Below are 12,992 nucleotides of genomic sequence, written 5' to 3'. Positions count from 1 at the left end.
ACTTGGCATCGTCGGTTCTGGCAATTTGTACACAGAGTTTTTTATGAAAAATGTTAAATTATTTTTTCAGTAGTAGTAAACACCACTCCTTTTAGTGTTTATGCAAATACAACCCTGCAATTAGACACAATTTGACGGTTTTGAGATAACAATCACTGTATGCAAAGTTCCTTATGCAGCTTAATAAGAAGATTTGAGTTTACCATTCACTGAAGTTAAGTTTTAAGTAAACTCGAGTTAACTTTTAACTAAACTCGAGATGAGTTTTTGGTAAACTCCAGGTAAACTCGAGTTGTTTTTGACATAAACTCGAACTGAGTTTTCCATGAAATTGAGTTAATTACATGAGGGTTAAAGTTTTAGATTTACTTAAACTCGAGTTGAGTTTTCCATAAACTTGGGTTGAGTATTCCATAAGCTCAAGTTAAGTTTTCCATATACTGCAGTTAAACTCCGTTGAGTTTCACATACACTCGAGTTATTGTTGACATAAACTCAAGTTGAGTTTTTCATAAACTTGATTTCAATTTTTCTTAAAATTCGAGTTGATCTTCCCATAAACTCGAGTTTACTAAATAACCGATATTTATCGGTAATACATAAATTGAAAAACATGAAATTAGACTTTGTAAGTGGGGTTTCAGTTCGAACTTTCTGCTGGCTATTCAGGCATGGGTAGTAGTGGAGTGCCGATAAATGCGTATAGGTTTGTGTTTTATTTTATCATGTTTTTCAAAATAGTTTCTAACTGAGCAGTTGTTTTATATTCCTAAATTGAAATTCTAAGCTCACGGTCACTGGTCTCACGTTGAATTAATGTTCAAGTAAATCCACTTCGATCGCGGCTTTAAGATCCTGACCACTGAAAATGGCTGTGATCGAATGGTGATGAGCCGGCGCAGACGGTGGCCAAGCCAGAATTAACGGTCAAGAAGATTATGCTATGTGTTTGGTGGGAGTGGGAGGAATAATCTATTATGAGCCGCTCCTCTGCGCTCCCCCAAAATTTTAATTCAAATCGGTGCTGAAAACTATTGAGCCTCTATAGAGACTAAGCGTCCAAAAGCGCTCAGCTATGACCAATACGTGAGGAATTTTATGCTGTTAGACAGATTAACACCACAACTCGATAGTGACTCTTTAGAAATTCAACGTGCTTGGTTGGGAGTTTTTTGCTCTTCGGACAAGAGATTCTATGATTTTGCATTATGAGATTATCTCGAAAATGAAATAGGTTGGATTAGGTTAGATGGCTGATCACACAACATGGCGGGGGAATATACATATGTACTTAGATTGTTATGTATAGTCTTTTGTCAAGCTACATGAAAAACTGCTGCGATTAGATATTTCACTTGGATGTCTAAAAGTATGGAATTTAAAAGTTTTTGCCTTGATCTGACAAAGGCGGTATATTTGCTGAGGAAGTTTTGTGTTGAGTTCTTTCAAACAGCTGAAGCAGCTGACATTCGCTAAAACGTTCAAGCTGACCGCATGAACCCATATCGAACAGTCTCCAGTTAGAGCTCCTAACACCATTGAAAGGTGGACTTTAATGGAAATGATGAGTTTATTAAACCTTTTACGATTTACCTTGTTGCCAGTAAGACCTTTTGACAGCGCAGTTGCTAGTAGTTGATCAACGCTTGCTGAACGGGTCTGCGGTCCAACAATCCAGTAGTGAACCGTAAGAAGATAACTGAGCTCCTGAGGTGCAACAATCCAGTAGAAACTAACAATCAGTAAGAAGTTAACTGATCTCCTTCCTGTTCCCACTCCGCAGTTATTAAGACTGTTCTACCAGTCCTACAAGCGCATCAGCCTTGCAGTTTTCTGCAATACTGCTATGATCCGGCTTCAAACTAGTCTAATCAGATGATACGTAGATAAGAATTGTGTACATTCCTTCACTATGCCTAAGCGCACAGTCAACCCCTCAAGGCTAATATCACTGCTCTACTATCTGAGTGGATAGGAGGCTGTGTTCCGGATGCACTATATATAGATGTACTGCTTTTTACGTAGATGGTATTCACCTCCGCTTGGTACACGTTGCAGTCGTCAGGAAACTGGAAACTGCAACTGATGGATAGTTTCGGAAAGTGTACTCCTACACTAACCCTCCTCGCAAGCTTTGATCCATTTTTAAATTCCTTTTCAAAGAGTCTTTCCCTCCAATGCCTCTCTAGAAGGTTTGTAAACAAAGAAACGATCGCCAGCGCTAGTCTCGGTGACCTGGTAATCCAATTATTTTGGAATGAAGTCAAAGTGTGCAAGGATTCTAGAGTTAGAGTTTAGAGGCAAAGTTATCATAGTACCGATTTTCTCTGTTAGACTCATTCTAAATATTTCTTTCAATTTATTTCCTTAATTTCCGTTTTACTAGATGTTTTGCATATTGGCAACGGCGATTATCCAATTCAGTGGAACGATGAGCTGTATGAGATATACGGCGACATTGACAGTGAATTAAGAGACAGCGGCTGCGCTGCCTGGGTCATGTCGTCCGAATGGACGAAAACACTAAAGCTCTGAGAGTATTTGATATAGTACCCACCGAGGGAAGCAGAGGACGACCTTCACTCCCTTGGAAAGACCAGTTGGCGAAGAGCCTGAGTATACAGGAAACTCAAATTTGAAAAATTTTGATGATCGAAAAGCCCATTGAAAAATCACTTGGATTTATACTTACATACATACGTGTATGTATGGAAATTTGTTTAATATAGCCCATGCCTAATTTCACAAATTACGTATTTGAATTAACACAAATAACGGTAATCCAATGAGGTTAATAAAAAAAATCGCAAAATAGAATCATAACAAATGGGAGCTGCATAATCCATAAAATCACATGCATTACATAAAAAATCCAGCGAATCAACAAACAAGGAAGATTTGCTTGGAAATACATACACACAAGCGCACACATACACACCCATATAAATGAATAGTTGCCACCACTTATATAAACGACTGTAGCTTATTCAAAATGCTGCCTGAAATCCCTGCAACCACACGCACACGCACACACACACACACACAAACACGGAATTATACAAGCGGAACATTGAACGGCAGCGCTAGAAAAATAGAGCCCCAAACGCCAGCGGCAATGGCAGCAACATTCCCAAATGCGTCGGCATAGCGGAAATACGCTAAAATATGAATAAAAGCAATGTGACAACAATAAATGTCGCATGCGATTTTTTTTGTTTTCGGTATATTTTCCCTTTATTGTTGCTGCTCATGCGTTTGCCATTTTAATTTTTTTTTCTGTTTTTGTTGCTTTACTTAAGCTTTGTTTTTGTGAATTTGCTTCAGTGTTTTATGCTGTGCGCTGCTGTTGCGGCCTGTCATGTCATTTCATGGATTAAGTAATTTCTATGCGAATTATAATGGCGTTGGCAAGCACAAATACTAACACATGCACACACGCGTATTTTTTATGTGTGTGTGTGCATATTTCATTGCCCATTGTAAATATGTATCTATAGATATTATAGCGCCTTTTTCAATTACAGCGGCTGTGCTTATGTATGAGTACATTAGGGTGTTACTGATATTTAAAAAAAATTTAAAAGTACTTAAAATCAACTCGTGCAATTGCACTGAATATTATAATCAAAAATACTTCATTAACATTTTGATGCCGATTTGAAAAAGTGAAGTTAGACCAAACTTTAAAAACGCTGTGTCACACCCTAACGTATTCTAATCGAAATCAAAATGTATTTGAAACAGATTTTTGTTCATTTCACAATTCGTAGGAAAAATCTGAAGAAAAAAACCAAAAAAATTTTTTTTCAATTTTCAAGCACCACCCTAATATGCATACATATGTATGTATGTACACAATATTATAAAGTATGCAGTGATTAATGCGGCTGTATTTGTATTTCAAGCCAAACGGCGGAATATTTGTATGCAAAACTGCCATTTGATTCATGGAGTTAACACAAAAGACCTAATGTTCTGCCATACAGTATAAATTTCCAGCATTTTGGAGGACAAAGGCTTGGATTAGGCATTTAATGCGACTTGCAATTATTTATGTTTATTATCTTTTAGTCGATCACGCTTGATGCTCGAGTGCATTGTGGGTGACGTTGCGATGTTTGATTTTTCTCAGAAAATGTTTGCCTAGATAACAATAACAACAAGCAATATATTGTAATTGGTAATTGGAAATATGCAAATATTGTCACTGTAGTATTTCTAATCCTTATTAGCGGTGGTACGCACTGATAAATTGAATTATTGATACTTTAATTACAAGAAGTGTTAGTGAAAAGAAGATTTAAAATGTTTAGTAAGGGTTAGTTTAAGGAATTAGCGATAAAAGAATTTATAAAAATTATCGATATAATGAAATTTATCGATACAAGGTTTTGCATAAAACAATACTTATGAATTTTTGTTTCATAAAAATGTCGATAAAAAATATCGATTATTTAATTCTTGTATATTTATCGAAATAAAAAGTATCGATATAAATTTGCAGCTGCAGAATATTAAAATAGCTATTAAAATTTTCCGATTAATTCAGTTTTAACTTATCGAAATACAAATTATCGATGAAATTTTAACATTAAATATAATCTTTATAACAATATCGAAATAAAAAATCAATGTTGCAGATAAAAATTATCGATTCATTGTATGCTTATATTTATCAAAATAAAAACTGTCGATATGATGTTTGCAGCTATCGATTATCTATTAAAATGTATCGATTAATTTAATTTAAACTTATCGAAATACAAATTATTGACATGATTTTTAACAATCCATGCGATATTTTTGAAAATTTTATCGAAATAAAAATTCGATATTGTTCATAAAAATGATCGCTAAATTTAATTATTATATATTTATCGAATATATATATTAAAATTAATCGATTAGCTTAATCTGAACTTAACGATGCACAAATTATCGATATGGATTGTAACAACTAATATAATATTTTTTCATAATTTTATCGAAATAAAAAACATCGATATCGATATGATATTTGCAGTTAACGAAAGAAATTATGGAATTGTACTCAAAATTTAAAGGAAATGTCTTAAATATGTATGTATGTACATAAATATATTATATCAAATAAAGGTAAAATAATCAAAATTGGTTATCGAAAAAAGTTAAAAGATATTCTGAAATTTGTGAGAAAACAGTAAGAACTTCGTTTTAATTACGCGCTCAAAAATATATATGGTAACAAATTAATCTAATTAAGGAAAGAAATATATGATATCGAAATCGATTGTGAAAAATATATTTATCGATAAAAAATGTCAAAGCCAAAAGTTAATAATAATGAATAAAATCCAACTTTCGTGAACAACTTTACTTCCTAAATTTAATTTTTTTGCATTTCCGATTAGGTGGCAAGGTCACGCGGATATATTTTCTTTAAATAACACTTATTTGTAAGTTCAAATAGTTGTTATTTGATATAAAAAAATATAATATGCTCATATTAACAGCATTTTTTACAAGCTAAAAAAATTATGAAGGTGGCAACCATCCAATTAGTTTTTCTTAATGTGAAGAGTTTTCGTAATATCAAAATGTTTAGCTTTAATTTTATATAAAAATTGTAATTTAAGCTTTTTAATTTTTTTAAATTTAAAATCAGGTGGCAACTCTGTAAACATATTTTTGTGAAAAATTTTACCCAAAAGCGTTTTTAACATCAATATTGTACTATTTATTAAATTTATGTATAAGACTTTTTAAATTAGATAAATGTGGCAACCCTTTTCAATTTGATTTCTAAAAACTTACCTTTCGCAGAAACATTTCGTTGCATTGCTTGGCGGTGCTGCGCCAATGTCTGTGTCGATAACGCGAATTGCCCAACTTCAGCGTGCCATGCAGCTCTGCCGCCTCCTCGACGATACGTTTGATGCACTGATAGCGCAGTCGATTACAACGGTAAATCGGTTTCAATGCCATTGTGCCCTGTTCGGGCTCTGATTCGGCACCGGAACGCACCTGTTCCTCGTCGTCGTCCACCCACGCGCTCAACACACCCTCGACGAAATTGTACAGCATCTGGATGTTGGCCTTCATCGGCGCCGAACCGGACGGAACTTGTTCAGTTTTGATTAGTTTACGATTTTGACAGACTTCGCGTAGTAAATTCTCACCGAAATGCACCGTTTTGTGACGACGTCGACGCGAATTTAACGATGCCGCCGATGCGGACTTCATAAGCTTGCCGTTGGTGCCATTTAAATGTGACATACCGTTACCGTTGCGACCGTTATAGTAGTGGCGACCATTGGCCGCATGCGTGATGTGTAGCGATGAAGGCGGCAGCGGTGGTTGCGACCTCGACAAAATAGTATGCGTTGCAATACCGGTAGTCAGCATAGGACCGCTCCCCACCGCGGCCATGGCGTCCTGTTGCCATAAGGCGGCAGCTGAGTCACCACGTTGCAGCGTATTCGGCTGAGAGTTGCTGCGATATTGCATGCCGGGATGACGGGGCATTTGTGGTGATGGCGTCTCCGGCGCCGGTTCGATGTCGTCGAGCGTTGTCGGCGGCTGAGCGAGTGTGGTGCGCAGTCGATTAAAATCCGCTGCGCTGCGGGGCAGTGAGTTGCATTTGGCGGCATTGAAGCATTTTCGATTCTGGCAGGTGAGTAACGGCGCACACGAGCGACACTCGTGGCAAATGACGAGGCGTCGCTGTGGTGCCGATTGGAATTGTTGCATCTGTTGTTGTTGTTGTTGCTGTGACGTAGGAGGCGGTGGTGGTGGCGGCGTTGGTGTGTCATCCGACGTTATGTGTGCAGGCACTGTGTGCATTTGTGCGCGCGCCACTTGTTGATGACGTGCGAGGTTGATCGTTGACGCCGATGTGGTCACTGTCATGCCGGCGCCGCGTTCTATTGTTTGACATTCGAGGAAACGGCAGTGGGGATCAGTGCAAATGGGGAGCAAACGACAGGCGGGATCATTGCAAGGCGATGGCGAACGCGGCGCACGTTCGGCCGATGACGATTTGCGTTTAAGGCCGCCGTTGTGATGACCGGACATGTCCGAAACGGTGGCCGAACGTTGTGTCTGATGGCGACGCGAACGTTCACGCTTCGATTCGCGTACAGTAGAGCTGGTGGCGGCAGTGGTCATAGCGCTCTCCTTGGGAGGCAACATTATATCCTTGGCATCCTTAGGCACATACTGATAACGTTCCTTGTGCGGTTTGGCATACAAACGCTCTAATTGGCTTTGCGCTGCGGCCGAGGTGGTGGGCGCAGTCACAACTTCACTAGCGGAATGTCGCAGCTTACGTTCGCGCGAACGTTCATGTGATCGCCGCTCGCGTTCTGCACATATAGGCTGTTGTTGGTGTAGCTGTGACTGCAGCGGCGGTATTGCTGGCTTGTGATGCAACTCGACGAAAGGCTGACGTCGGTCCATCGTCGGCACCGGTTGCAGTTGCGGTGGCTTGCCTAACGATTGCAGCCTATTCAGCGGATACGCAATCCAGTCGAGCATCTCTTCCTCGCTGCGGTCACTGTGACCCAACGAGTGCCGCTTGCGCGCCGCCTGTTGTGCGACAGTGGCATCCTCCTGCGAATGCGAACGTTGCGTATCACCGCTGCCATTGCGTCGATGATGCGCGCGACGCGTTTTCGGCGGTGGGGCTTCCTCGCGCGCCGAGCTGCGTGACGACGTCTGCAATTTCGTTAGCCACTCAACAATGTCGGTTTTGAGCAACGAAAACTCGCTATGTTGAGCAGAGCTCTGTCTAGATAGTGGCTTCTTCAACAGTTCAGCCAATTCCTCTTTCAGCGCCTTGGCATAGGAAGCAGCGCTCGTCTTTGATTCAGTTGGCCGTTCGGCCATGGAACGTTTGCGTGGCAAATGCTCTAAGAGCCAATCGGGCACCTCATCCTTCATTACGGTAATCTCACTAGGACCAGAGGACGTACGCACCGGCCCTCTCTGACGCGCCAACCACTCGATGGTCTCTTCGCGCACCGCACCACTTTCAGCCGAACGTGCCGAATGTCTCTGTTGCGCTTTACGATCAAACCATTCCAGTTCTTCAGGTGCGCGCGTTGTGCTCTTCGAGACCGGCACCTCCTCAGCGCTCTTCTGACGGCGTGGTGGCAACTGCGGTTTGCCGCTCTCCGCGCCGTGACGGTGCACATGATGCTGATGCACATGACCGTGCCCATGCGCGCGATAAACCTGCGGGAGCGCTCCTGCTGCTGCTGACGCCGCAGCCGAAGCTTGTCGTGGTGGTGGCTCTGGTGGTAGGCGCACCGAACCTTTACGCTTGATCACTTTCTGTTCGATGGTGTCCTCATCACGTGCGCGCACACGCCGCGTGATCTCAAAAATATCGCCATTGATTTGGTGATAGAATTTCTCAACTTCCACGCCGCGGTCGAATTCCTCCTTTATGTGACGCACGTGTGTTTGTGATTTTATGCGCGATGGTGGACGTGGCGGCAACTCAGGCTCCTTCTCATCATCGCCGTCACCATCCGAATCGGCAGAGCCGAGCAGCGCGCCTGAGCCGCCACCATCAATGACGCCGCCCATCGAGTGCACGGCTGAGGCGCTTGGTCGTTGTTGTAGTTGTTGGTGTTGTTGTTGTGGCGCTAATTGCAGCTGTTTTTCCTGCTGCTGCAAGAGGCGATCCAATGAGCCATGATGTGTCTTAAGCGCCGGGTCCAGCTGACCCAATTGTGCCTGTTCCAGCGCCTGCATTCGGCACTGTGCATCACAAATGCAGACGCCGCGTTTTTTGCTCCCAAAACGGAAAAGACTACTCGCTAGCTGTGACACACCATCACCGAGTACACCGCCGCCACCGCCACCACCGCTGCCGCCAGCGGTTACATCCCTTCCCGAGGCCGTTGTTGCCGATGTCAAACGCGCGGACTGTGAAACTGGCGTTATGTCGACTATCACGCAACAGCAATGCAACGAGAAGGACTTCTTATCGCTGCCACTGCCGCTAACAGAATTGTTGTTATCGCTTTCGCTGTTATGTGAGGCGGCCAGAATGAGCGGCTATTCAGCACAGGCGACGCACAGGCGGCTCGACGTCGACGGTCTTGTGCCCCGCGTATGTCCAGTGACGTCCAGCGGCGTAGTGTAGTGTTGTGCGTTTCTATGTATGTTTGTCGTATGGCAGCGCGTTCAGTAAGTGCTATTAAACGCGTATGTTGGCTTGCGTTTTTCTGCGCGGCGCGACTGTGATTGCTGTTTGCTGGCGCGCGCCGCTGGGTTTGCGGTAACGCGGTATAGGTTACGGTTGCTTTACAGTTGAATTTGCTGTCGCGCCACCTTAAACGGTAGAGCGCTGCAGCTAATGTTGGTTGGGCGGAGGCGCTGGTAAATGGTGCGTTGGCGTGGTAGTGTGACGGCAATGACGCGCGGTTGATTTGTGATTGTTGTGCGAGCGTTGGCGTTAAGCGCGCGTGTGCGCAGGCTTCAATCAAGTTGTGGAATTGGTGTGTTGGTTGTGCGTTAAGGCTGCGTCCTTGCCGTTGGGATGGGTGGTAAGCTTCGGTTGATTGACACGAAATGTCTACACTCCAGCGGTTTCTGGCTTTGCTTATTTTTCTAATAGGTTTTGTGTTTGGCAATTTGTGGCGCGCTTGTGGTGCAACCAAAAACATGCCAATGTGCGTTGTGTCCTGCAGCTGTAAACGTTTACGTTGCAGCCATTGCCAGCTTGTGCGCTTAAGTTATTTGCTTTTTGAATCCTTTTTGTTATTATTGTAAACGCTTGTGTTTTTGTAAGTATTTTTCTTTAATACTTAAATGAAGTATGAATTTTCGTTATTTGTTACTTTGTGTTGCCTACATTTAGGGTTTATGCAATTTACTCTAAAAAGCTCTTCGCAGCGCTTTCTCTGCTAGCACCATGTGCTGCTTTTATTATGTAATAATATCAATCTCTTTAACTACTTAATCGCACTAGTGTTAACTGAAAAACTGTGTATGCGCGTCAAGCTTGCGTTCCAACGTCGTCGCCCATTGAGCGCAGCGTCGCTACGCGGCAATTTGTGACGCTACTTTTTAGCTGATATGATGGCGCCTTGTCCACTAACGACGCGCCTTTGACGACGTGGTAGCGCTGACTCAAAAGTTGGTCGCGAGTGCTCGGCGTTGCACCGCGCTCGTTAATCAATGCAAATTATAGGCGTTCGTAGGAAAAAAAATTAAATGTGTATTTTTGAAGCAAAGCCACAAAATCACTACGCTTATTTTTCGTATTTTTGATTTCATGAATTTATAGATTTTTGTTGTTATTATTATTATTTTTTAAACACTTTGTATTAGCACCTTTTTTGTATTTGAATTTTTTATTAATTAACTTTATTTTTTTTTACTATTTTTTGCACTTGCGCGTCAGCTATATTTAACTACTTATATAATAATATTTTTTCTAACACTTATTTAAACGTTTTTGTAAACTATTTTCACTATTTTCGCTCACTTTCGCTGTTGCCATTATAATGGTTCAGCGCTGTCGACTGTTTTTTGCATTTCTAAATAAACATTTATTTATATATTTACTGACTATTTGCATAATATTTGCATAATTATACGTTAATAAGTTAACTGTAATATTTTAACACTTAATAGACACCAATAAGAACGCTTTTGCTATTTTATTGAATTATTTCTTTCTCGCTAGTTTTGATTACCGTTAGTTTTTTAATTGCCATTTATAGCTAAATGAATTATTCAAAAACACAAAACAACGCTTTGACTATGCAGTTTATTATCTATAACACACTTAACGCTTACTAAATAAATATTTGTTTTATTTTTCACTAAAATATACCGTTAAATCGTTGCTAATTTAAATTGCAGTCACACGCAGTTCTCGTGGCCATCACTGTATTCTATGTGTAGCACCTTGCCGTTATATTCCGTTATATTTACTATGTATTTATGCTCTCGCACATTTTTGCATAAATTTCATTGCTTTTTCGTAATGCCTGAATATTTTCAATCACTTTGCATGTCAGCCAACATTTTCGCTTCACTGTTTTGCACTAACTACATTTCGCAAAATTTTGATTAACTGTATTCAGTGCCATATTCGCACTAGTACACGCTATTTCGTTTATTATTTATTATGTGTGTGTGTCTTACACTTCGCTGGTCGCATATTTGAAAGCTTCAAATTGTTCAAAGGACCAAACTGTAGTTGAATAGAAGAAATTCTCGTTTAATAGGCAAAGCATGTGTGCAGCAGCGACGTGTTCAATAAACAACAACAACAAAGGCGTATTATTTAATATTTTACAATAAAAGCTGTCAACAGTTACGAAAGTCAATTAAAGCCAACTAAATCTAGTATGAGGTCCATACGTATAGTAGAAGTAAAAAAAATTATCGCAGCCCAGCTAAAGGCTAACCAAATTTACTTACATGAAACTACTAACCTAGCCTACCTTTAGGCTAACCAGATTTACTTTCATGAAACTACCTACCTGGCCTACCTTTAGGCTAACCCAATTTACTTTTTGAAACTAGTAACTTAGCCTACTTTTAGGGTAACCAAATTTACTTCTAAGAAACTATTAACTTAGTCCACCTTCATGCTAACCAAATTTACTTCTAGGAAACTATTAATTTAGCCTACCTATAGTGTAAATAAGTTTACTCATAAAAAAATACCAACCTAGCCTATCTTTAGGCTAATCCAATTTACCTCTAAGAAACTAGTAACTTAGCCTACCTTTAGGCCAACCAAATTTACATCTATGAAACCCAAATTTTATGAAAAAAAGAAACTATTATTTTTCACACTATATTATGGCTAAAGTTAGCTCAAATGCAAACATTTAAAAATTATTCATTTAAAAAAAACTTCAAAATTAAATAGCATATTTTAACGCATATTCTAGATATTAATTCACCAAACGGCAGAATTTGCCACATTGCTTTGCATTAAATTTCGTTTTAAGTCCCATTACTTTGGCCATAAATTGCCTAGATCAAATTATAGGCAATACATAACTAATAAAACTTAACTAAGAGCTTTGAAAGAGTTCTAATTGAATATTTAAAATACTTCACAAATAGTTGAGCAACATTTTTTATTGGAAATGTAGTCGTGTTTGTTCAATTCAACCTAATAACCAAAATTTCGAACAAATATCCGGTATAACAACTCAATTGAAAAGTCCCCGGTCTGGCACGTAGAAGGCGCCACTAGCATCATAACCACATGAGTTTCTTTTAGCTCTAGCCTTCAAGAGGTTTGTGTGTAAATTTTACAGCTGTCAGCTCATTAGTTTGTGAGTTATTTCACTTTGAGTGAAGCCACTTTTGTTATTGTGAAAATATGGAAAAAAATTGATTCGGTTTGTTAATAAAATATTGCTTTTTGAAGGGGAAAAATACAGTTGAAACGAAAACTTGTCTTTATGAAGAGTTTCTATACACTGAACCAGGAAAATCAAACATCGTGGATTAGAAGGCTAAGTTTAGACGACGTAAAATGAGCACCGAATACGGTCAACGCTATCAACGCCCAAAAGAGGTTGTTATCGTCGAAATAATCACAAAAGTCTACAAAATCATTTTCAATGACCGTAACAAAAAGTTGTATAAAATAGCAGGCAATATAATATCATAATCAACTGAATGTTTACATCATATCGTTTACGAATATTTGGGTATGAGAAAGCTGCTGTGCAAAGGGCGGCACCCACTTTTGGCCCAAAAAAAACGATGATGATTCGAAGCAGTGTTTGGAGATGTTAAATCGAAATAAACCATACCTCGTATGTGAAAATGGATTCAACTTGGCTCTTTCACTTCGATGACCAATAGACAGTCCGCTCTAAAGCGTTGAAAAAAGTGGGCAGGCAAGGTTTTGACGTCTATATTTTGGAATATTATTTTTTTACTACCTTCAAAAAGGAAATAACCTCAACAGCGCCTATTGCGTTATTAAATTGTTTGAAGGACGAAATCGCCAAAAAACGGCC

The 12,992-nt window shown here is 39.9% G+C and overlaps 1 protein-coding gene across 5 annotated transcripts in view; it reads right to left on the bottom strand.

Annotated features, from left to right (window-relative positions):
* Positions 1–12,992, bottom strand: part of LOC126762200 (protein still life, isoforms C/SIF type 2) — a 361,392-nt gene that overhangs the window by 335,578 nt on the left and 12,822 nt on the right. For all 5 annotated transcript variants that reach the window (XM_050478764.1, XM_050478760.1, XM_050478761.1 and 2 more), the window contains exon 2: positions 5,794–11,194. In XM_050478764.1, the coding sequence (XP_050334721.1) occupies positions 5,794–8,739 (2,946 nt within the window). In that variant the 5' untranslated portion in view covers positions 8,740–11,194. The remainder of the gene's footprint in view (positions 1–5,793; positions 11,195–12,992) is intronic.

The sequence above is a fragment of the Bactrocera neohumeralis genome, chromosome 6 (assembly GCF_024586455.1).
Source record: "Bactrocera neohumeralis isolate Rockhampton chromosome 6, APGP_CSIRO_Bneo_wtdbg2-racon-allhic-juicebox.fasta_v2, whole genome shotgun sequence".
NCBI lineage: Eukaryota > Metazoa > Arthropoda > Insecta > Diptera > Tephritidae > Bactrocera > Bactrocera neohumeralis.
This window is presented reverse-complemented; position numbering and strand designations above follow the sequence as displayed.